Source organism: Symphalangus syndactylus, chromosome 19, assembly GCF_028878055.3.
Source record: "Symphalangus syndactylus isolate Jambi chromosome 19, NHGRI_mSymSyn1-v2.1_pri, whole genome shotgun sequence".
In the NCBI taxonomy this organism is placed as follows: Eukaryota; Metazoa; Chordata; class Mammalia; order Primates; family Hylobatidae; genus Symphalangus; species Symphalangus syndactylus.
The window spans coordinates 69,596,956-69,623,645 of record NC_072434.2 but is presented as its reverse complement, the minus strand read 5'-3'; the positions used below and the strand labels follow the sequence as shown (position 1 = coordinate 69,623,645).

The window sequence follows — 26,690 nt, the reverse complement described above, 5'->3', positions numbered from 1 at the left end:
CTTACACTGTCCCAGGCTGGAGTGCAGCGGCATGACCTTGGCTCACTGCAGCCTGAACCTCCTGCACTCAAGTGATCCTCCCACCTCACCCTCCCTCCTGAGTAGCTGGGACTACAGATGTGCACCACCGTGCCTGGCTTATTTTATTTTAATTTATTAATTTTTTGTAGAGATGGGGGTCTCACTATGTTACCCACACTGATCTCAACCTCCTGGGCTCAAGCAATCCTCCTGCCTCCCAAAGTGCCGGGATTACAGGCACGAGCCACTGCGCCCTGCCCTTCCTGGTTGTTAGCACATGACAAACACTGTGCACCAAAGCAACATGGATCTTTCTCTAAGTTCTGGTTTACAAATGTACTTAGTAGCCCCCACTTAGGTCGAAGAAATTTGGACAAAGCTTGAAACCAACTATTTGTAAATTTGTAGAGTCAACAAATGGCTGAATTCTGGCAAAGAATAAAATCACTTTAAGAAAAAAGTTTTCCCCTTATACAAGGGCCACATGCTTATGGTATCAATGAGGTACCAAGAGCTAAGATACTCTGCCCAATGAGAGAATGAAAATAATCCATCCACTACAGCTTTTCACATCCATGCATGTCAGGAATGTTGCCATAAGAATGTTATGTAACAAACCATTCTCCAAAATACAGTGCCTTAAAACAATAACCATTTATACTTGCTCACCCATCTAAAGGATGGTTGGCAGTCACTGGCTCTAGCAGGCTTAGCCTTAAGATACAGGTGGGCTCAGGTAGGTTCCCCATGCCTCTCATCCTCCTTGAACCAGTGCATTGGTCTTGCCAATGACAGAATTTCAGAAGGGAGAACAGGAATATCCAATGACTCTCACAGCCTTGACACACACTCCCACGCCTGCCCACTTTGCAGTGGACAAGTCCTGTCACCTGGCAGAGCCAACTATCAGTGGGGAGAGGAAATATACTCTGCTTATAGGAAAAGGAACTGCAAAATCATAATGCAAAGGTCACGGAGACCAGGCTGAGTTGCTTCAAGCTGCACAAGGCCCTGAGCTGGGAAGGGCCCCATCTTTGGTTAAATGTTTGGCATCAGTTTCTGACATGGAGCCTCACATTGCCATTTTTCACCAGGCCCTGACAATTATGTAGACAGTCCTGGAGAGAGGGGAGGGTAAGGAAGCATTAACAGTAATGCAATCTCCTCATTTAACAAGACTGACTTTTCACTGCAAAAGTGTCATATCCACTCCCCATCTCCTCCAACCCCTGCTTTCAGAACCACATCATGGAATTTCTGCAGTGGGTTCAGGCTGCTACTGGCAGCCTCACTTCACATCATAACTCCTCCGTAACACAGAGCTGTGGCTCTGGGAAGCTTTAACAAGGAACAGACACAGGTGCCCATTAGTGGGAACACCTGTGGTCATATCACCACTGCATTTCCGGTACTAAACCTGGAGCACCTGCCCCTTCCCACCAGGCTCTCCAAAGAACTCAACAGCCCACTCACCCCCAAACCCTACCCACACACCCTTCTCCTCCATGTGGTGATGAGAATGCCCAATGAAGAATGAAAATAATCCACCCACTACAGCTTTTTATATTCACAAATGTCAGGGAAAACCTGCAGTGGGACTGGACAAATCCTTGGGGAAACTGGGACATGAATTGGAGAATCACAAAATTGTCAAGCCAGAAGGGACATCCCAAACTATACAACTAAATGTCCCCAATGTTGGGCAGCCTCAGTCTAACTCAAAATCATCTCAGACATGAATTTGTCTAATTTGATCTAAGGGGCGGGGTGCCTGTAATCACGCCTGTAATCCCAGCACTTTGGGAGGCCGAGGAGGCTGGATCACCTGAGGTTAGGGGTTCGAGAACAGCCTGGCCAACATGGCATAACCTCATCTCTACTAAAAATACAAAAATTAGCCAAGCATGGTGGTGCATGCCTGTAGTCCCAGGTGCTCAGGAGGCTGAGGCAGGAGAATCATTTGAACCTGGGAGGCAGAGGTTGCAGTGAGCTGAGATTGTACCACTGCACTTTAGCCTGGACAACAAAGTGAGACTCTGTCTCAAAAAATAAAAAATAAAAATAAAAATAACTAACTTGGTCTAAGTGATGTGAACATTTCACAACCAGTCCCAAAGTTTGATGACTACCACTGATGAAGCATGTTTCTCCTTATTCTCATACCAATCATTTGGGCTCACATTTAAGTTAATTTCCTCGAACCACTCGCTAAACTTGCAGATGCAACAGGAGTCAGCCTCCTCCCCACAAGAACGCTTTATATGCCCGAAAGCAGCAGTCACACCAACCTCTGCCTTCCGGGATGCTTCCTGCTCCCAAACCTGCACTTTGTAGGGGCCCCACAGAGCTTATGATGTGCTCTGGTGGGGAGAGCTGCTCAAGAGGCAAGTGGCTCTTGCCACAAAAAAATGAATCATGAGCACAAGTCAACACAAGAATCCTGCAGTTCAGACAATTACCCAAAGAACACATTTTCTGATAATTACAGAGCTAAAAATGGATCCACTTTGAAAATCCCTTCCTTTCTCCCAAGAAAGCTGAGGAGGTGGTTTAACAACAATCAGCTGCTGAGATGCATCACATTCTAGGGTGTTTAGGAGGCTAGTTCCAAGAAATTCTTGGAAGGTGCACTTCCCAGAAGGTGGTGCTGCTAACTAGACCCACTAACCCTCCCCGCCATCCCCAACATGTGCTCACAGCTTGGGAATCGGAACTCAGAAGCCCATTCAAAATGAGAGAGACAGGAGGGAGGAAGCCCAGGCCGGCCCACCTTGTGATGCTGCTCAAACGCTAAACGGCACTTACCTAAGAAAATGGGAGGGGATGCTAAGAGGGGGTGCAACCAGCCGAGGATTCTCAGCTGGCCAAGTGTGTGCTTAGCGATGTTATAAAGCATTTTAGGTAGAATCTAAGGGTCAGGATGATAATAATAACATTTAATATGCATTGCACACTTATGAGCCAGATGTACCATATTACCTCGTTTAATTCTCACACACCTCTATGAGCAAGGTCTTGTTATTTTTACCCCTAGTTTACAGTCACACTGAGGCACAAACTGTGGGTTACATGGATAATAAGGGCAGAGGCAGGATTTGGAAGCAGCAGAAGTTTGCACACTTCACCAAAACCTTCCAAATATAAAAGTCCCAGAATTGGCTGAGAGCAGATATCAGGATGGTTGAAATACAGACTACAAGGGGGCAGAGGGTATAAGCATTATGGAAGAAAATCGGACTGAAGAAACTGTAGGTCAGAGATATTCTGTGTCAATAATGAATACAATATTGAGTTAAATTCAATTTTTAAATACAAATCTTTTTTTTTTTTTTTTTTTTTTTTTTTTTGAGACAGAGTTTTGCTGTTGTTGCCCAGGCTGGAGTGGAATGGCGTGATCTCTGCTCACCGTAACCTCCACCTCCCGGGTTCAAGCGATTCTCCTGCCTTAGCCTCCCAAGTAGCTGGGATTACAGGTGCCCACCACCAGGCCCGGCTAATTTGTAGGGGTTTCACCATGTTGGCCAGGCTGGTCACCGACCTCAGGTGATCTGCCCACCTCGGCCTCCCAAAGTGCTGGGATTACAGGTGTGAGCCACTGAGCCTGGCCTATAAATCTTATATAAGGAGTAAATGTAGTAAAATTTGTAAATTTTGTAGTATGTCACGGACAGTACTGAAATGAAGAAATGGAAAGATTATCGACTAAGCCAGTGTTCCCAAGAAGAAAGATTTAGATGACAGAAGTGCCAGAAAGTTGGCACTCATTCATTCACTTACTTAGTCAATACTCACTGAGCGCCTTCAGTGGGCTATGCGTTCCTCTACATTCTATGTCACAGCCCATGATGGTGAATGAAACAAAATTGCTGACCATCCAGAACGGGCATTCTAGTGAGAGAAGACAGACCTGCATGCCCAGGACCTAAATGCCTTTGCGAGAACAGTGTTACCAACTTAAGCTAAATAATATGTGAGCTACAGCCAGACCTCAAGGGCCGGACAGACAGAAGCACCTGTAATTTGAAATTACATTCAGAAAGAAATTATGTTGAAATCATCCTCATAAAGTTAATAAAACAAAATTGCTCGACTTTTAACAAAAGCATAAGCTTTAAACACAAGCATAACTAAGCATTAACCAGCTTGCCCTATAGCCCATCTCCTTATAGCCACTTACTGCTTAGTCCCATCGCCTCTGTCACAAGGTCCTAACATCTACAGGTAACATCTTTAACATTAAAAAACCTCAGGTTTCCCATTTGAGATATTTTCTAGATCCTGATTGCATCAGGCCCACTGACACCAGCCAGTCTGCGGACTCCCTCCAAGGAACTGACTTAGTACAAGAATGAAGTTTCTACGTCCTTATGACTTCATCTCCCATGTCCTAACCAATCAGCAACCCCCAGTTCTTCAGCCCACTACCCACCAAAATTCCCTCTAAAATCCCAGCCCAAAACTTCTCGAGGAGGTGGATTTGAGATTCCCTCGTGCCTCGTTTGGCTGCCATACAATTATTAAGCTCTTTCTCTGCTGCAACTCCCACCGTCTCAGTGTATTGTCTGTTACTGTGCAAGGGTGCAAAGCTGGTGGTCCTGGTACGAAGCTGGTGGTCCTGTAACAGTGATGACATCATTGAAAACAATCTCAGATATCCAGGGTACACAGAAGAACTAACAACCAATTGTTAAAAGTAGATGTGCTTAGGGCAAGAGGACTGGAGGAGGAGGGAGATTCCACAAAGAAAGAAAGAAAGCTGGGCTGGGCATGGTGGCTCATCCTTGTAATTCCAGCATTTTGAGAGGCCAAGGTGGGAGGATCACTTGAAGCCAGGAGTTTGAGACCAGCCTGGACAACAAAGCAAGAACCCATCTCTACAAAAAATAAAAAAGTCGGCCAGGCATGGTGGTGCATGCCTGCAGTTCCAGCTACTCAGGAGGCTGAGGTGGAAAAATCACTTGAGCCCAAGGAGTTCAAGGCTGCAGTGAGTTAGGATTGCACCCCTTCATTCCAGCCTAGGTGGCAGAGAAGACCCCATCTCAAATAAATAAATAAAGTTGTAGGTACATGGCTTATTTCTGCCTTGAGTTAGTGAAGAGGTGCTGGCCACTCCAGTGCCACTCCCCATGGGAGCTAGAAAACTGTCTGGCTGCAGAAGGTGTGATCACGCAGCCACAACACCTAAAGTCTTGAAGTCACTGTCTCATGTCCTCTAATGTCTACCTTTTCTCCCTGGTATTTTCCATGACCGTGAGCAGCAACTACATTTGACCTCCCAGAAGCTGCAGCAGAGGCAGTGACATGGGAAAAAGGAGCATGTACAAATGAAAGGGGCAAAAGGCAGGAAAAGGTAGAGTACAGTGTTCCTTGGAGTAAAATGCCTCAGTTTATTGTTTATAGAAACTTACGCAAACAATATGCAAATCTGCAAAAAGTAACGCTAATTCTTGCGTAGTGTGCTTACTTTCATACCCTTGGCTCAGACCTTTAAAAGGTCCAGGGCTACAAGTCTGTGGGCCACAGGACCTTGGCCATTGCCTGCTGCCTGGCCGGAGTCAGTGGTCAAGCATCATAAAAGAATAAGCAAGGATAAAAGGTGATGGATATGGAACATTGTTCTGCCAGAGAATACAGGATGGTATATTCAGGATGGGAGAAAAAGGGGCAACTTGGAGTCTGAAAGGCAAAACTTTGATTTTGTCTTGATCCATTCTATGTCACTTAGGCGTCAAGTCTTAAAGAACAAACCAGAGACTATAGAAGTACTGGCTGGACATCCCATTACTGGGTATATACCTAAAGGATTATAAATCATGCTGCTATAAAGACACATGCACATGTATGTTTATTGCAGCACTATTCACAATAGCAAAGACTTGGAACCAACCCAAATGCCCATAAATGATAGACTGGATTGAGAAAATGTGGCACAAATACACCATGGAATACTATGCAGCCATAAAAAAGGATGAGTTCATGTCCTTTGTAAGGACATGGATGAAGCTGGAAACCAACATTCTCAGCAAACTATCGCAAGGACAGAAAAACAAACACCGCATGTTCTCACTCATAGGTAGGAATTGAACAATGAGAACACTTAGACACAGGGTGGGGAACATCACACACCAAGGCCTGTTGTGGGGTAGGGGGAGGGGGGAGGCATAGCATTAGGAGATATATCTAATGTAAATGACGAGTTGATGGGTGCAGCACACCAACGTGGCACATGTATATATATGTAACAAACCTGCACATTGTGTACATGTACCCTAGAACTTAAAGTATAAAAAAAAAAAGTAGTACTGGCTGGAGCAGGTTATGGGTCTCCAAGATATTATCTGGAAAAATAATTTATAAATTTGTGAATTCATATTATGTTATTTTCCTAATCATTCTTTATTCCTTGGATCACAAATATTTTCATATATAGGTTTTATCCAAGCATATTTCCCTGCTGTATCATACAAGATATGGGATTCTAACACACTGGCTCTCTTAGAAGATATTAAAAGACAAGTAATTAGCTAGAAAAATAACTGGCTGCTTGATTAAGCTCTCTCTCAATGAAAGGTATCATTACTGAAATACAGAAAAAACTTTAAAAGCTTGCAAAGTATTTTCCCCTTTTATCAATGTTGGCATAACATTTTATTTCTATCCTATTCATGTAAGGCTCAAAAACTCCTTTTGGGCTGACAGGTGGCTTTCTTACGGCCTGTAGTTCATCCACTCTGTACAGAGGTTAGGGATGTCCTTTGGTTATTTTACCGGCAAGTTGCCGTTCTCCATATTTTGCTGCAAAAAGCACACACTTTTTTGGGAAAGAGACACAGGGGCCCACAGCTATGGCACAGAGCTATGCTAAATACCAAGTCTGAACTGTGTGTGCCCACGTGCGCTTCCTGAATGAGTCTGGGGAAGCTGTAACATACTACCCATCCATTCAGAGCAACTCTCTGAATGACGTGACTCTGCCTTTACTAACACTGCCTCATCCCACCCATCCAGCACTCCCAGTGATGCTGACAATCAAATTGCAAAGCTGCGTGACAGGCTGCAACCTCAAAGGAAACCCAGCATCTAGTTAAAAACTTCCCAAGGTCGGCGGGGAGTGTTCCTGAGCCCAGCCCCAGACAGGAACAAAGGCTCTGTGGCAATAGCAGCTGGAAATGCCATCCATCATCACGCAAAGATAAAGAGCTTATAACTCCAACCAGAGGGCACTTGCAAATATCCAGTGCTGTCCTGACACTTTGATTGATGGCCACCTCCTTTAATTAGCTCCTCTTGTCTCTGGAGGTTTCCAAAGAACTGATCACTTGCTCCCACCTCCCCCTTTCCCTGCCACCATTTGCCTCCCTGGTGGACAGGACTGGAGCAGGCACAGCCTCACCAGCCTCTTTCACTGTGTGCCCACCCACCACCATGCAAGCCTCCATCCTCGGCATGAAGCTACCACACTAACCTTTCGCAGAAGGAAGCAGATACGCTCGATGTTCCTCAGCCGTTCCCTCTATCAGGATGCACAAGAAAGAAACGAGAGGGGAGGTTAGGGGTTCTGCTAAAACAGAATGAGAAGGCCCCGCAATCAGCCCCAATAGTGGAGGCAGAAGCCACTAGAGAGCCCTCCTGGGCACATGGCCAGCATGCTCCCACCCAATGGCTTTTTCTAACAGTTTCTGACTTTCTTCCCTGTACCTTGTCATGGTCATTTGCTCTTAACAGAACTCTCCCAGCAAACAGCATGGGCTCACCTTCCCTCTCAGTCCAGCACGGATTTCTGTTCTTTTATCTACAGTCAAAGTCTCTCTCAGCCTCCACGTACACATAAGGTGGTCAAACTGCTGAATGGTACCTCATGTTCATGGAGCATCCTAAAGCCTGCAGCCGGCCCTCCCAGGAGGCCTTCCCACTTAGGTCTCGAAGACAGTATGCGCCCTCATTAGTATCTAAGGTAGACAAGTTCTCCGCCTGCTGGTTTTATTTTTCTAAAGTGAGTCTACTTGGAGGAAGTAATCTCCCTGCTAAATTAGACACCAATGATGCCCCCAGGCTAAGGCTTTTTAAGAAGTTCGAGTCTATCAAGACCTGGCTCACTGCCAAAGGAAGATGAGCTGATGGCCCGTGGCTGGGCAGGTGATGATGCCCGCATCATGCACTAAATGCCGTTGCCTCCCTTTTCCTTCAGTGACTTTAGCGATTTCCAAAGCCACACTGAACACAGCTGTGGCATCTCCCGGTGCTTCATTACTGAGGCAATTTGGTTGCCGTAGATGGAACGGTAATGAGATTCCTCGTGGATCTGGAAAGGACAGGTGGCTGGGACACTTCATTTCCCTAATTAAATCATAAATATAGTGATTCCTGTGCATCCTGTAAGCCCAGAGGAAGGAGCCCACATCAGAACAAATTAGTGTCCACATGGCTGGGAAGACACACTGCATCCTCCTCACACGTGTGCACACGCAAGCACACATACGTATGTGCACACACGCACGAAAGGGAATGCTACAAGACACACACTAGCTACTTCTCCAGCAAGCCAGAGCCTCTGAAGGACAACATCTACCATTACTTTAAAGTAATACTGAATGCCCAGCTGGTAAAAGTAAGGGGGAACGTGAGAAACGAGGAGAAAAACAGAGCATTCCTCCTCCTTTCCATCCCAGAGGGCCCAACAATATTGAGAGCTTCAGGGCATCTTAAATCCAAATGGGCCTCATGCCCTCATTGACAGACATCATACGGATCAGCAATTATTTGTGACACACAAGTCCTTCCAGGGCTGGAGTCACCAATCAGTGAAGTAGCTTTTTTAAGCCACCTGAGTCTGAAATGCTGCTTTGGGGGCTCTATAGAGGTCTAAGAGCTTGCAGAAGAGTTAAATGAGGCATCTGAAGCATTTAACTTCCTGCCAGGGAGTAACAGCATAAGAACTGGGAAAATGTGTCTAGCACTCTTCCATTTAGGGTTTCTATTTGTTTTTGTTTTCGTTTTTAATCTGAGACAAGAGTCTTTTCCCCATGGGGCACCTAGAGTCTTTATTCTGTCCATGAGCTTCACAGGGCCCAAGCTCCTTAATTAATCAGTTTACTAATTAGAAGTATGCCTTTAATAATAGGAGTAAAAAAAGTGAATTGAGATTTAACTTCTATGCCACCACTTCAATATTCACCCATTGTTTAATCGACAAAGAGCTATGGAGCACCTACTATGTGCAAATTCTATTCCTGCACTGGCCTTTCACAGAAGCTCCCTGGGGAGCATACACTAGTCCTGCTTTTCTTTATTCTGTCTAAATTTCCTTATTCTTTGCCATGGTGAGATGCAAAGGGTTCCATAAAAATATTTCATGGTTTCACCAATCACCTGCAACCCAGCATGGAATTTGCATGATAGAATTGAGCGGTAGGACAAATTCCTTCCCTAGCATTTGCCCTGGAAACAGACAAGAAAGCTCTGGGTGTTCTAAGTGAGCTGCCTATTAATTTGAGCCCAAACAATTAGAAGGAAGGAAAGTAGGTTCTTGTCTTCCCTGGCATTCCTAAATGAAGCTGTCTCTCAGACTAGAGCCGCTCACTGCACCTGGTAGATATTGACAGGCCAGGTGTGTAATGTTGGTGCCAAACACAAAAACATCCAGAAAGACATGAGACCCAGAGTGAAACCTTTCAGGCCTGACAGATCCAAATTATCCCGGATGCATGGTGAGGCTGGTAGATGGAAACAAAATGGATTTTAATAGTTACAAGTTCATGAAATACAGCAAGTTTTCAAGTGGATCTTGCAGGTTCTTTGAACTTGCATTAAAATTTGCTTTGAAAGAGTTCATCTCTATTTCATGGAATCAAAAAAATATGACGCCAAAGCGGGCCTCAGATATCATAAAATCAGGTCTCTTAAAGAGGCAACACAGGGTAGATGGTAGGATGAGAGACTTTGGAGACAGGCAAGCCTGGGTTCAAGTCCTAGCTGCAGCACTCATAAGCTATAAATCCCTGTACAAACGAGTCCATTTTGTGGTTTATAAATTGGGTTAATGATGCTTGTCTCACAGCATTATTGTGAGGATTACAGATTATGTATATAAAGTTCCTAGCATATAATAAAAACTCAAAAAAATGACAACTCCAGTAATAACTCTCTACTTTATAGAAAGGGACACTGAATCCTGGTTCTTGCATATGGTCTTTTGGTACCTCCCTAAAAGCATATCCTTCTTCATAGGGCCTGCAGCTAGGGAGAAGAGACCTCTTTGTCCCTGCTGAATGACGCCATAAACCTTCCAAGCTAAGATGGTATCACGCTAGCAGAGCCTGTTGTTCTCTCTAGAACTTCTGGCTGAAAAGGTCAACAAAGCTACTCAAAGAGGCAAAAAGTTGCCTCAGCGCTGGAAACCATGGCCTGGAAGGAACTTCAACTACACACAGACCCAGTGAATGTGGATTGAGAAACACACTTGAATGAACTGTGTGTGCACCACCCTTTGAACTCAGAAGTGCAGGTCTGGTGTAAGTTTGGAAAAGGCTCTGTCCACATACAGGGTTGGTCTCTGGCTCCGGGACATGGACTACACTGACCAGGGAAACAAACAGCCGAAACACCCATCCCCACCCAGCACCCATTCAGAAGCTCCCAGTCGGAGGCATAGCCAGGGCACAGGGGAAGGGCAGCATGTGGGGCCTGCCAAGCCAGACAAGCAGGAAGATGCCAGGAGCCACGCATGCTGGGGCAGGTGGCCTGTCACATCCCAAACCCAGACCAGGACAATCAGACTGCACCAAATCCTCCAGGCAGAGGTGAACTGACCTCAGGCCCACAGAATCGCCTGAGATGAATGCTTTCTGGGTGATGGATATGGCACTAGGGACTTTGTGCATTAACCCACCCTCCACAACTCCACTTGGTGCCCAAGTGGAGAGTGCGGCATGGACATCCACTCATAGTGCTCACGTGCCTGCAAGCATGTTGGCCAACATGGAGCCTCTTTCCTTGTTTAAGGATGAGTAACCAAAACATATGAGCACCAGGCTTTGAGGACTCAAGTGCCACAGCACAGTAGACTATTCCCCTGGGTTACTGGGACAGTCACATCTGATTTGCAACATATCTCAAGACCTCAGCACACTTCAAGAATGAGAAGGCTCCTCCACAACCTTGAGCCAGGTAGAGAGGCACAGTGAGGGTGAGAATGTTCTTTACGCATTCAAATCATTCACATTCTCACCCTCCTTCCCAGGCCCTGGGTAGCCTGCGGTGATAGCACCTTCCCCTCACCAGTACCCGCTACTTACCGCATGAACAGGGTTGCACTGGTCTATGGGGCTCTTAAAATCTGTCCTTAACTCATCAAAGGCAATTATCTGAAACAGAATACAGAGATTTGAGGTGTTAGTGCACACATGAGTCAATACACCATGTCCAAAGCTTCTGTGGATTTGCTTCCAAATAACACAAGAGAAAGGAAGAGGCTGTAGATGGCATGAGATTGGCCAGCAGCTGGTCACTGTCGAAGCTGGCAATAAGCACATGGGGTTGATTATATTCTTCTGTCTACTGTGTACGCTTAAAATTGTCCCCAGTAAGTTTTTTTAAGTACTCTGTGCTTTACAAAGATGTAAAGAAAGTCTACTGTGCTGAGGGCAGGTTGGGATTTAGATAAAAGCACAAAAAATTTAAAACTTCAAACCACTACTTTTAGCCCCTTTCCTTCCAGGAAGAGCTATTTAATTTTTGTGTGTATTTGGGCAGAAAAGGTGATTGGAAGTGAAACAGACAGAAGTCAGGTGAGAGGGAAAAGAGAAAAACAAGGCAGTAGAGTTGACAGTAATAGAAATAACCAAATCTCTAGATGTCCACAAGCCTGGACGGTCAGCTCCTGGACAGTCAGCGCTTCAAAGCACAGTCCTTTGGACTTCGGTCCTATGGTTCATTTTGGACAAAGACTCAGAACTCCCCATAGAACAACAGTTTCCCGATATCCCTGGAGGAAAGAATGCTGGAGAGGACCTTTTCCAGTCACAGAATGAGACATGGCCCTCCACAGATGGACCTAACTGACAGGTGAAGGTTCACAAGCCCACATCCTCACCACAGCTACCTTGTCTGCTACAGAAGGAATAAATAATAGAACAAGGTGGGATTTGGCCAGGGGAGTGTCCTTTCTTAGGGTGTGGAAGCCTTGGGTGCTCCCAGTAAAGTCTCTCCTTTTGAAAATAAACAGACATAAGATGGCCGAATAGGAACAGCTCCGGTCTCCAGCTCCCAGCCCCAGCGACACAGAAGACGGGTGATTTCTGCATTTCTGCTTGAGGTACCGGTTTCATCTCACTAGGGAGTGCCTAACAGTGGGTTCAGGACAGTCGGTGAAGCGCACTGTGCGCGAGCCGAAGCAGGGCGAGGCATTGCCTCACTCGGGAAGCGCAAGGGGTCAGGGAGTTCCCTTTCCTAGTCAAAGAAAGGGGAAACAGACGGCACCTGGAATATCGGGTCAGTCCCGTCCTAATACTGCGCTTTTCCAACGGGCCTGGAAAACGGCACACTAGGAGATTGTGTCCCGCACCTGGCTCGGAGGGTCCTATGCCCACAGAGTCTTGCTGATTGCTAGCACAGCAGTCTGAGATCACGCTGCAAGGCGGCAGCGAGGCTGGGGGAGGGGCGCCCGCCATTGCCCAGGCTTGCTTAGGTAAACAAAGCAGCCAGGAAGCTCCAACTGGGTGGAGCCCACCACAGCTCAAGGAGGCCTGCCTGCCTCTGTAGGCTCCACCTCTGGGGGCAGGGCACAGACAACCAAAAACTCAGCGAGAACCTCCACAGCCTTAAATGTCCCTGTCTGACTGACAGCTTTGAAGAGAGTAGTGGTTCTCCCAGCACGCAGCTGGAGATCTGAGAACGGACAGACTGCCTCCTAAAGTGGGTCCCTCACCCCTGAGCAGCCTAACTGGGAGGCACCCCCCCAGTAGGGACAGACTGACACCTCATTCAACCGGGTACTCCTCTGAGACAAAACTTTCAGAGGAACTATCAGACAGCTGAATTTGTGGTCTCACGAAAATCCGCTGTTCTGCAGCCACTGGTGCTGACACCCAGCCAAACAGGGTCTGGAGTAGACCTCTAGTAAACTCCAACAGACCTGCAGCTGAGGGTCTTGTCTGGTAGAAGGAAAATTAACAAACAGAAAGGACATCCACACCAAAAACCCATCTGTACATCACCATCATCGAAGACAAAAAGTAGACAAAACCACAAAGATGGGGAAAAAACAGACCAAAAAAACTGGAAACTCTAAAAAACAGAGCACCTCTCCTCCTTCAAAGGAACGCGGTTCCTCACCAGCAACGGAACAAAGCTGGGTGGAGAATGACTTTGATGAGTTGAGAGAAGAAGGCTTCAGACGATCAAACTACTCTGAGCTACGAGAGGAAATTCAAAACAATAGCAAAGAAGTTAAAAACTTTGAAAAAAAATTAGAAGAATGGATAACTAGAATAACCAATGGAGAGAAGGGCTTAAAGGAGATGATGGAGCTGAAAGCCAAGTTTTGAGAACTACGCGAAGAATGCAGAAGCCTCAGTAGCAGATGCGATCAACTGGAAGAAAGGGTATCGCTGATAGAAGATGAAATGAATGAAATGAAGAGAGAAGGGAAGTTTAGAGAAAAAAGAATAAAAAGAAATGAACAAAGCCTCCAAGAAATTTGGGACTATGTGAAAAGACCAAACCTACGTCTGATTGGTGTACCTGAAAATGATGGGGAGAATGGAACCAAGTTGGAAAACACTCTGCAAGATATTATCCAGGAGAACTTCCCCAATCTAGCAAGGCAGGCCAGCATTCAGATTCAGGAAATACAGAGAACGCCACAAAGATACTCCTCGAGAAGGGCAACTCCAAGACACATAATTGTCAGATTCACCAAAGTTGAAATGAAGGAAAAAATGTTAAGGGCGGCCAGAGAGAAAGGTCGGGTTACCCACAAAGGGAAGCCCATCAGACTAACAGCTGATCTCTCAGCAGAAACTCTACAAGCCAGAAGAGAGTGGGGGCCGATATTCAACATTCTTAAAGAAAAGAATTTTCAACCCAGAATTTCCTATCCCGCCAAACTAAGCTTCATAAGTGAAGGAGAAATAAAATACTTTACAGACAAGCAAACGCTGAGTGATTTTGTCACCACCAGGCCTGCCCTAAAAGAGCTCCTGAAGGAAGCACTAAACATGGAAAGGAACAACCGGTACCAGCCCCTGCAAAAACATGCCAAATTGTAAAGACCATCGAGGCTAGGAAGAAACTATAGCAACTAACAAGCAAAATAACCAACTAACATCATAATGACAGGATCAGATTCACACATAACAATATTCACGTTAAATGTAAATGGGCTAAATGCTCCAATCAAAAGACACAGACTGGCAAACTGGATAAGGAGTCAGGACCCATCAGTGTGCTGTATTCAGGAAACCCATCTCACGTGCAGAGACACACATAGACTCAAAATAAAGGGATGGAGGAAGATCTATCAAGCAACTGGAAAACAAAAAAAGGCAGGGGTTGCAATCCTAGTCTCTGATAAAATAGACTTTAAACCAACAAAGATCAAAAGAGACAAAGAAGGCCATTACATAATGGTAAAGGGATCAATTCAACAAGAAGAGCTAACTATCCTAAATATATATGCACCCAACACAGGAGCACCCAGATTCATAAAGCAAGTCCTGAGTGACCTACAAAGGGACTTAAACTCCCACACAATAATAATGGGAGATGTTAACACCCCACTGTCAGCATTAGACAGATCAACGAGACAGAAAGTTAACAAGGATATCCAGGAATTGAACTCAGCTCTACATAAAGTGGACCTAATAGACATCTACAGAACTCTCCACCCCAAATCAACAGAATATACATTTTTTTCAGCACCACACCACACCTATTCCAAAATTGACCACATAGTTGGAAGTAGAGCTCTTCTCAGCAAATGTAAAAGAACAGAGATTATAACAAACTGTCTCTCAGACCACAGTGCAATCAAACTAGAACTCAGGATTAAGAAACTCAGTCAAAACCGCTCAACTACATGGAAACTGAACAACCTGCTCCTGAATGACTATTGGGTACATAATGAAATGAAGGCAGAAATAAAGATGTTCTTTGAAACCAACGAGAACAAAGACACAACATACCAGAATCTCTGGGACACGTTCAAAGCAGTGTGTAGAGGGAAATTTATAGCACTAAATGCCCACAAGAGAAAGCAGGAAAGATCCAAAATTGACACCCTAACATCACAATTAAAAGAACTAGAAAAGCAAGAGCAAACACATTCAAAAGCTAGCAGAAGGCTAGAAATAACTAAAATCAGAGCAGGACTGAAGGAAATAGAGACACAAAAAACCCTTCAAAAAATTAATGAATCCAGGAGCTGGTTTTTTGAAAAGATCAACAAAATTGATGGACCGCTAGCAAGACTAATAAAGAAGAAAAGAGAGAAGAATCAAATAGATGCAATAAAAAACGAAAAAGGGGATATCACCACCGATCCCACAGAAATACAATCTACCATCAGAGAATACTACAAACACCTCTATGCAAATAAACTAGAAAATCTAGAAGAAATGGATAAATTCCTCGACAAATACACCCTCCCAAGACTAAACCAGGAAGAAGTTGAATCTCTGAATAGACCAATAACAGGTTCTGAAATTGTGGCAATAATCAATAGCTTACCAACCAAAAAGAGTCCAGGACCTGATGGATTCACAGCTGAATTCTACCAGAGGTACAAGGAGGAACTGGTACCATTCCTTCTGAAACTATTCCAATCGATAGAAAAAGAGGGAATCCTCCCTAACACATTTTACGAAGCCAGCATCGTCCTGATACCAAAACCTGGCAGAGACATAACCAAAAAAGAGAATTTCAGACCAATATCCTTGATGAACATTGATGCAAAAATCCTCAATAAAATACTGGCAAACCGAATCCAGCAGCACATCAAAAAGCTTATCCACCATGATCAAGTGGGCTTCATCCCTGGGATGCAAGGCTGGTTCAACATACGCAAATCAATAAATGTAATCCAGCATATAAACAGAACCAAAGACAAAAACCACATGATTATCTCAATAGATGCAGAAAAGGCCTTTGACAAAATTCAACAACCCTTCATGCTAAAAACTCTCAATAAATTAGGTATTGATGGGACGTATCTCAAAATAATAAGAGCTATCTACAACAAACCCACAGCCAATATCATACTGAATGGGCAAAAACTGGAAGCATTCCCTCTGAAAACTGGCACAAGACAGGGATGCCCTCTCTCACCGCTCCTATTCAACATAGTGCTGGAAGTTCTGGCCAGAGCAATCAGGCAGGAGAAGGAAATAAAGGGTATTCAATTAGGAAAAGAGGAAGTCAAATTGTCCCTGTTTGCAGATGACATGATTGTATATCTAGAAAACCCCATTGTCTCAGCCCAAAATCTCCTTAAGCTGATTAGCAACTTCAGCAAAGTCTCAGGATACAAAATTAATGTACAAAAATCACAAGCATTCTTGTACACCAATAACAGACAAACAGAGAGCCAAATCATGAGTGAACTCCCATTCACAATTGCTTCAAAGAGAATAAAATACCTAGGAATCCAACTTACAAGGGATGTGAAGGACCTCTTCAAGGAGAACTACAAACCACTGCTCAATGAAATAAAAGAGGATACAAACAAATGGAAGAACATTCCATGCTCATGGGTTGGAAGAATCAATGTCGTGAAAATGGCCATACTGCCCAAGGTAATTTATAGATTCAATGCCATCCCCATCAAGCTACCAATGACTTTCTTCACAGAATTGGAAAAAACTACTTTAAAGTTCATATGGAACCAAAAAAGAGCCCGCATCGCCAAGTCAATCCTAAGCCAAAAGAACAAAGCTGGAGGCATCACGCTACCTGACTTTAAACTATACTACAAGGCTGCAGTAACCAAAACAGCATGGTACTGGTACCACAACAGAGACATAGATCAATGGAACAGAACAGAGCCCTCAGAAATGATGCCGCATAGCTACAACTATCTGATCTTTGACAAACCTGACAAAAACAAGAAATGGGGAAAGGATTCCCTATTTAATAAATGGTGCTGGGAAAACTGGCTAGCCATATGTAGAAAGCTGCAACTGGATCCCTTCCTTACACCTTATACAAAAATTAATTCAAGATGGATTAAAGACTTATATGTTAGACCTAAAACCATTAAAATCCTACAAGAAAACCTAGGCAATACCATTCAGGACATAGGCGTGGGCAAGGACTTCATGTCTAAAACACCAAAAGCAATGGCAACAAAAGCCAAAATCGACAAATGGGATCTCATTAAACTAAAGAGCTTCTGCACAGCAAAAGAAACTATCATCAGAGTGAACAGGCAACCTACAGAATGGGAGAAAATTTTTGCAACCTACTCATCTGACAAAGGGCTAATATCCAGAATCTACAATGAACTCAAACAAATTTACAAGAAAAAAACAAACAACCCCATCAAAAAGTGGGCAGAGGACATGAACAGACACTTCTCAAAAGAAGACATTTATGCAGCCAAAAAACACATGAAGAAATGCTCCTCATCACTGGCCATCAGAGAAATGCAAATCAAAACCACAGTGAGATACCATCTCACACCAGTTAGAATGGCCATCATTAAAAAATCAGGAAACAACAGGTGCTGGAGAGGATGTGGAGAAATAGGAACACTTTTACACTGTTGGTGGGACTGTAAACTAGTTCAACCATTGTGGAAGTCAGTGTGGCGATTCCTCAGGGATCTAGAACTAGAAATACCATTTGACCCAGCCATCCCATTACTGGGTATATACCCAAAGGACTATAAATCATGCTGCTATAAAGACACATGCACACGTATGTTTATTGCAGCACTATTCACAATAGCAAAGAGTTGGAACCAACCCAAATGTCCAACAACGATAGACTGGATTAAGAAAATGTGGCACATATACACCATGGAATACTATGCAGCCATAAAAAATGATGAGTTCGTGTCCTTTGTAGGGACATGGATGAAACTGGAAACCATCATTCTCAGTAAACTATCGCAAGGACAAAAAACCAAACACCGCATGTTCTCACTCATAGGTGGGAATTGAACAAGGAGAACTCATGGACACAGGAAGGGGAACATCACGCTCCGGGGACTGTTGTGGGGTGGGGGGAGGGGGGAGGGACAGCATTAGGAGATACACCTAATGCTAAATGACGAGTTAATGGGTGCAGGAAATCAACATGGCACATGGATACATATGTAACAAACCTGCACATTGTGCACATGTACCCTAAAACCCTAAAGTATAATAAAAAAAAAAAAAAAAGAATTCCAGCTTCCATAACTGCGAGAAATAAATTTTTGTTGATTAAGTCAAAAAAAAAAAAAAAAAAAAAAAAAGAAAATAAACAGACATGACCGCCTGTAATCCCAGCACTTTCAGAGGCCGAGGCAGGTGGATCACTTGAAGTCAGGAATTCGAGACCAGCCTGGATCAGCCTGGCCAACATGGTGAAATCCCATCTCTACTAAAAATACAAAAATTAGCTGGGTGTAGTGGCATGCACCTGTAATCTCAGCTATCTGGGAGGCTGAGGCAGGAGAAAAAAGGGAAAATAAAATAAACAGACATAACCAACTCCCCAGGAAGGCACATCCCAGGGGTCCCTGAACACTTGGCAGAATTGCTGAAGCAAGGAAGCCAGCTTCCCACCCCCAAACGTCCCCAATCCAGCAACATGGGGCTGAGAGTAAGCACTAAGTGAGAGAAAACAACTTCCCTCTACAAAGCAAGTAGAATTTTAAAGCAGTCATATGTCATCCTGATTTCAATCCTCCTACAGAATTTGAAGAAAACTCCAGTATAACTTGTATTAAACCAACACATTTCTATATCATCCCTTGCCAGATAATTATCCAGCCTGTACTTAAGGGCTTCAGTAACAAGAAACTCACCACTTACTGAGGATGCTCATTCCATTTCTGGCTACCTCTAATTAATCATTACTTTCCTTATTAAACGAATATATGACTCCCTGAAGCTTCCACCCACAGCCTAAGCCAGGGTCAGCAAACTACAGCCTGAAGGCCAAATCCAGCCTGCTACCCATTTTTGTTCAACCTGTGAGCTAAGAATGTTTTGGTTTGTTTTTAGTTTTTGTTTTTGTTTTGAGACAGAGTCTCACTCTGTCAGCCAGGCTGGAATGCAGTGGTGCGATCTCAGCTCACTGCAACCTCCATCTCCCGGGCTCAAGCAATTTTCCTGCCTCAGGCTCCCGAGTAGCTGGGATTACAGGCATGTGCCACCATGTACAAAAAAAATACAAATACAAAAAAAAAAATTTTGTATTTTTAGTGGAGACAGGGTTTCATGTTTTTAACATTTTTTAAATAACTGAAATAAACCAAAAGGAGAATATTTTGTGGCATGTGAAGCTTATATTAAAATTCATATTTTAGTGTCCATAAAGGTTTATTGGAATATAGTAGCAACCATTCTTTTATCGATATTGCTTTTGCACAACGGCAGGGTTGAGTAGTAGTTACAGGCTGTAAGGCTCACAAAACCCAAAATATTTACTATTTTGCCTTTTATAGAAAAAAATCTGCTGACCCCAGCCTATTATTTCATTTGCCCTCTAGAGCTATCCTCTCCACTACGGTAGCCTCTAGCCACATGTAGCTATTAAAGCTTAAACTTTTAATTAAAATTAAATTAAAAATTCAGTTCATAGACACATTTTAGTTGTTCAACAACCTTATCTATCTAGTAGCTATTACACAGCACAGATATAAAACATCCCCATCGCCACAGAAAGTGCTATCAGACAGCACTGCTTTAGAGGCACATAGCATGGGTCAAATCGCTCCTCCACAAAGAACCCCTTTAAGTACTGTCAGCTACAGGGACCCCAGCAAATCTTTTTTCTTCAAGCTAAATCTCTCCAATCATTGTTTACACAAACTGGCGCTAAGTTGCCTCATCATCCTGATTGTCCACCACGGATGTTTCAGGTTGTAAATGTCCATTCGAAAGTGTGACTGTCAGTACTAAACACTAGATTCAAGGTGAGGGTGGCTGGCACAGACAGTAGAGATGTCACTCACCTCCTCTGTTCTATAGTCTATGTTTCTTTTAATCCAGCCTGATTACATTAGCTTTTTTGTGGCCATATCACATTCCTGGCTTTATACTGAATTTGCATTAACTAAAAGCCCTAGGTCTTTTCATGTGCTTCACTTAAACTCAGTCCACCTCATTCTGCACAAGCATTGTTGGATTTGGAGGCCTAAGAGCAGGAACTAATATTTATCCTGGTTAATTCCTCCCTATTCAATCTGATCTACTGGTCCAATCTTTTGAGACATGACCTATCTCCCAACTATTATATAAATCCTAATAAACACAGTATCATCAATACCCACATCCACATTCACCCTGACATAAATGTAGACCAAGCAGGACCAGCCAGAGCTCTGAGCTCACCATTCCTAGCTCCTGTGAGGCTGACATCGGTTTTCCTGGCACCTATTATCTATCCAGTTATAATGACGGTTTACTATATTTTGATCCAGTCACTGAAACCAAGTATCTGAACAGCTGCAGAACTCCACAACTGTTAGTGCTCCACATATAGGCCCCCCACAAAGAGACTGGGCACCCCTGGAGGAAAGGGAGCTGAGCCCCCACATTGTGGACAATCCCCATCCCCAGTCCTGCTCTAGGGCCCGTGTCTCTGTCTGAGTGCAGGGAGGTGGGTCTAGACTGAATAGATCAAAAGTAGCTGGAGCTTGAAGCAGCAGAGAGGAGCCAATGGGGATCTGGGGCTGCTCAGCCAGGCTGAGAGCCGGCGACCCCTACCTCGGCCCACCTTAGTGCCCCACCTAGAGGATGGCGCAGAGGAAGGAGGCCTGAAGTGTGGCTTATGCCTTTGAGCTCCATGAGATAAGAGGTCCTGCATGGGTGCTTTCTGATGATGTGATGGCAGTGCACCCATGAGGACAAAGGCTTTCAGCGTCCCTGCCCCCAGTGTCTACTCGCTAATGTATCCATCCATTCACCTAACATTCAGCCAGCATCCTTTATACATAGGCAATGGCTAACCACTGGAGACACAAAAGTCAATAAGATCGGTGCCTGTCCTCACCAAGTTCCTAGTCTAGAGGGGAAGACCCCCATGTAGACAGGCCACTGTGCTACAGTGTGATGAGGGCTATCAAGATGATTGTAGTAACAGCTCTCATGTATTGCCTGCTCACAATGTCAGCTGCCGGGCTATATGCTGCACATGCTTCTTATCATTTAATCCTCTGACCACCCAGAGGATTAAATGGAACCAGTAATAGTACCTACCTCACTATTACTGGTCCCATTTCAGAGAAGAAGAAACTGAGGCCCAAAGTAGTTAAGTTACTTGCCCACGATCACTCTTTGATGCCAGGATCCAAACCAAGCCCTGCCTAACACTAAAACCTGAGTGTTACCATTACATTATTCTGCCTCCAAGTACATACAGAGAAAAGTAAATAAGGAGTCAGAAGACATTCAGAAGAATGAACAGCTGTCCCCATGGAACCAAAGTAAAGCTTCCCCGAGGAGGCAGGGGTTAGGCTACCACCCACTTAGCACTAATTCATAGATTCCCAGTCCCAGCCTCCTGACCTGTCTGAGGATAGAAGCCACGGGCCCCACAGTGTAGTATCATCCTTTGCATGTGGCAGACTTCTATCTAGAGCTAAGCCTTAGCATCAGCAATAGACTGCGAGTGTGATAAACACAATGATGTAAGGATGGGCAGATGAACGGCCAGCATAGTTGGATTCAGTTGAATTCACAGACCAGCCTCTGTGTGTGTCCTACAAGGCTCCATTGCACCCTTCAGCCCAGCAACTGACAGTACAGGTTTAACTGCTGAACTTTAGGTGAACTTTAACTGCTAAACCAATGATAAGATCATTTCATATCTCACCTGTTTTAAAAATCATTTTTACATTTAATGCAGTAAAACTCACTCTTTTTGGTGAAAAGTTCTGTGAATTTTGACAAATGCAGTCATGTGATCACCTCCAAAATCAAGACACAGAACAGTTCTATCACCCCCAAAATTCTCTCCTGCAACACCCCCCCGCCATGTCTCACCCCTGTCCCCTGCCCAGCAACCACTAATCTGTTCTCCATCCCTCTAGTTTTGCCTTCTCCAGAAAGTCACAAAAATGGAATTATGCAGTATGTAGGCTTCTGAGCCTGCTATCTTTTGTAAGCATATGTAAATACACGATGTGTTTAAGTTTAAGCCACACTGTTGCCTATATCAATGGTTTGTTCCTTTTTACTGCCGAGTAGTATTCCATTGTACAAATGAACTACGGTTTATTTATCTACCTGTTAAAGGACATTTGGGTTGTTTCCAGATTTTGATAATTATGAATAAAGCTGCTATAAACACCTACACAAGGCCTTTTATCTAAACATAAGTTTTCAATTTCCTTGGACAAATAGGAGGGGGATTGCTGGTCCATGTGGTAAGTGTAGATTTAATTTATAAGAAACTGACAAAACTGTTTTCCAAAGTGGCTGCACTATTTTGCATTCCCACAAGCAACATGAGTGTTCCCATTACTCCACACTCTAGCCAGAACTAAGTACTCTCAGTTTAGTTTTGGGGGGTTTTTTGCCTAGTGTTGGTTTTTTAGTCATTTCAGTAGGTGTGTCGAGGTATCGTTACAGCTGTAATTTGCATTCCTCCAGTGACTAACGATGCTGGGCACTTTTCATGGGCTTAGCTGTCACCTGTACATCTTTTTTGATGAAATGTGTGTCCAAATCATTTTCTCTTTTACAACAAAATTAGCTGGGTTTTTTTGTTACTGATGATCTTTGAGAGTTCTTTATAAATTTTGGATATGAGTCCCTTGTCAAATATGTAATTTGCAAATACTGTCTTCTATGCTGTGGCTTGTCATTTCATTTTTGACAGTATGCTTCTTGGAGCAAAAATTTTTCATTTTAACACTAGTTTATCCCATTTATGAGTTTTTCTTTTATGGATCATATTTTGGTATTCAACCTATGAACTCTTTTGAATCTAAGAACTTCTAAGATCACAGAGGTTTTCACTTACATATTTTTCTAAAACTTGAGTTTTCTCTGTAGGAAGGTTTAAACTACAAATTCAATTTATTTAATTGATTTAGGACTATTCCAGTTATCTATTTCCTATGACATGAGCTTTGACAGTTTGTGATTTCAAGGAATTCGCCCATTTCATCAGTTGTCAAATCTGCAGATTTATATTCACAGCCACCCCTATTTTTGTATTTCACCCTCCCTCATCAGGCATCTCCCCTGCTTTCTTCTCACCAGACTTTTGAGATGGAGGTTTAAGTGATCACAGAAAATGTAAGAAAAGTTGGCAGCAAAGCAGTGGAAACAAAGCAAAAGCTATTGTTCCTCCCCAAGCGGCATAACTGAGGTCCTTGAAAGCCAGATTGCCTCTACGCTGCCTGGGGCCCGGCCCTGCCTGAAAAAGTGGGGCAAGGGTGAGGCTCTGGGGTAGAAAATTAGAGGTCTTGCAGGAGATGCAGCACCAGAGGGAGAGAGGAGGATCAAGTTACATCAGTAAGATAATGCAATATACATGGGCAAACATCAGAACTTAGTGGAGTACTAGCCTGGATGGAGGCTTCAGGAGAGGCAGAGCCAGAGGAAGCCACCGAGAAGTCCAGAAAGGAGGGCAGCTACAAACAGAGAACACGCTAGAAGTGAAGCTGTTTCTATGAACACTGAGCCCTATCCCTACCACCACTAGGCTTAGGCGAGTTCAGCCCAAAAGGCGCTGCCCCAACCCTCTAGCCTATTGCCCCTCCCTGTTCCTCCAACCACAGGACCATGAAGCAACGATCCATGGAAGCTCACTGTGCGGAGCCTCCTCAAGGACTACAGCAAGGTCAGCCCTGCTTGGGCCTGCCCTAAGTCTATACCGCCTGGATTCCATCCAGCCTGAACACCAGCAGGGAAGCAGGATGGACCCACCTCAAGAGGTGGGAAACTGTAGAAACACTCCATAAAGCATCTCATGCTTCCTTCTTTGGGTCCACAGAATTTATAATTAGGAGATTAAAAGTTATCTCACTTGTCTGAAATCATTATTTTGCTAAAAATAACCATGCTGTACTATGGCAAAAAAAAAAAAAAACCTTCCTGGAAGATGAAGAAACGATTGAAATGTCAACATGCATTAGCTAATGAGTCCCCAGGGCTGCCCCATCAGAGAGCTTAGCATTAGGAGAGGCTGGTTTTCTCTGGGACTTTCTCTTCCCTGCATTTACTCCTCTTATTTCTGAAAGCTCTTAAATGGTTGAGACCTCACTACCTTGCATGTGTACTGCACTATCTTATTGACATAACTTGATCTGCATAAGAACTCTGTGAACTGGATAGGAATCTCCCCCTAGCATACAGTTCAGGAGACCGAGACCCAGTCACAGTGTTTGAATGATGTACTTTACCTTGCATGATGAATGAGGGACAACCCACACTGGACCCAGGTCTCTGAGTCTTTGACTGGTTAGTGCTCCATCCAGCACGCTGTGCTGCCCCTCTGTGACTTGAACGCGTAAAAAGAAAATGTTGGGTTACTGAAGAGGCCAAAAAAAAAATACTGACTAGATACCCACGATGTACCTGGCACCATTTTTGGTTCTCTAGGACAGGAGCGAGAAAGAAGAGAAGGTCCCTGTCATCACAGAAGTTATAATCAAGGGTAAGGGCAGAAGAGATAATTAACAGATAAGAAAAGCATCAGAAAATGGCAGACTGTGTGAAGAAAATAAAACAGCTGATAGGAAGAAACAGAATTGGGAGTAGAGAGGGAAGTGATCAAGGAAGGCTCTCTGATGAGCTATCTTTTAAGCTGAGAGGACTGAATGACCAGGAGCCAGACATGGAAAGGTCTGGGAAGAAATTTCCAGAGATGGAAATTATGCTGCAGATGCCAGAAGCAGGAAATAAGCTTGGCAGGTGTGAGGCACGGAAAGGCCTGCACAGGGGAAGCCAGAGAGTGAGACAGCAGGGGGAGGGGAGGTCGAGGCTCAGGGCTGGCCAGGATCCCAACTGTGAGGGATTCATCCAACTGCAGCTCCCCAAAATAGACGGTGTGGCATGAAGCCATTTAGCCCATCTACTCTATCGGTGATGCGGCCCTTATATGACTTGCAGGACTGTGTTTGCTGCTTGTGGTCTCTCACTCTAACAAAAGGAGTTGCATGGACATGACTGAGGGGGCCACTGCTGATACAGGTTGATCGGTGTGAAACCAGTGTCAGTTGTGCAGACTGAGGAACAGGTGCTGGGCTGACAGTTTTCAAGTCTGTTCTGAGCAGTAGCAAGTTCACCCAAATGAAAACTCAATGTTCAGGGGCAAAATTTAAAGAGATCATGAATCCTAGCAAGTCATACCCAGGGACTCAGAGGATGGATTTGGGTTAACCCCTCTCAGAGAGCATTTGGGCACTGGGAAAAGCTGCGCAGTTTTCTAATGAGTAGGCACATGCCCCGAACCTCCTGGGAACTCCGACTACAGGTCCAATTGTGAATAGGTACAGCTCCCTCACCCAGTTCTGTGCTCATACTCCTATTTGCATTAGGGCCACTTTGAACAGACCTTTCTCTCTTGATTTCTCCATGTTGTGGTTGAATAGTGACCCCCAAAATTCACATCTACCTGGAACCTCAGAATGTGACCTTATTTAGAAATAGGGTCTTTGCAGGTGTAATTAGAAAAGATGGGGTCATCTTTATGAGACAGAAAAAAAGCCACACAGTGAAGGCCATGTGAAGACATAGGCTGCAATTGGAGGGACACAGCTATCAGCCAAGGAACATCTAGGGCTGCCAGGAGCCACCATTAGCTGGGAAGAGGCGAGGAAGGATTCTTCCTTAGAGCATTTGGAGGGAACGTGGCCCATCTGTCTTCAGACTTCTAGCCTTCAGAACTTTGAGAGAATAAATTCCTATTGTTTTAAGCCACCCACCTGCTGGTAATTTGTTAAGGCTGCCCTAGGGAACAAATACACTCCATTTGCAAAATACCTGAAACTATTGCTGCTGTCATCTAACATCTGGAAGGAATGGCTTTTGGTGCTACCTGAGAATGTTAGCATGAAAGATGCAAACAAGAGCATTTCTGACCCAAAATATACACCTCCCCAGGGAAGCAGGCTTTTATACTCACCCCAAACCTTCCTGTAACTCCCCCAAACCCACGCTCAGAATACAATTCTAATTTGGAGAGAATTCTGCTTTTTACTTCCTCTGTCTTGTCCCCAAAAGAGCAATGTCTTCAAACCACAGCCCAAGTTTTAGGGGCCCTTTCTGAGGTCCTGTTAGAACACAAAGAGCTCCAATGGAGAGGAAAAAAATGAGAGATGAGAGTGATTTTATTGGTTATAACATACATCTTATATCTAGTCCTAGTTTTATGCCTGAAACTAGTACAGCCTTGAGTCCTAAGGTCTCTCTGTACACTGATTATAAACTGCTACATGCAAGTGTTTGCTTAGTCATCCCTGAGCCTCCAAGAAGCAAGTGGCACTGGCTGCAAACTCAAAAGCCTCT

General features: G+C 44.2%; 1 protein-coding gene across 5 annotated transcripts in view; it reads right to left on the bottom strand.

The window, feature by feature from the left end:
- Nucleotides 1–26,690, bottom strand: part of CNIH3 (cornichon family AMPA receptor auxiliary protein 3) — a 323,021-nt gene that overhangs the window by 54,872 nt on the left and 241,459 nt on the right. For 4 of the 5 annotated variants that reach the window (XM_055233820.2, XM_055233822.2, XM_055233824.2 and 1 more), the window contains 2 exons: nt 11,316–11,384; nt 7,487–7,534 (listed from right to left, as the gene is read on the bottom strand). In XM_055233820.2, coding sequence (XP_055089795.2) covers nt 7,487–7,534; nt 11,316–11,384 — 117 coding nt within the window. The remainder of the gene's footprint in view (nt 1–7,486; nt 7,535–11,315; nt 11,385–26,690) is intronic. The other variant, XM_055233825.2, reaches the window with a different exon arrangement.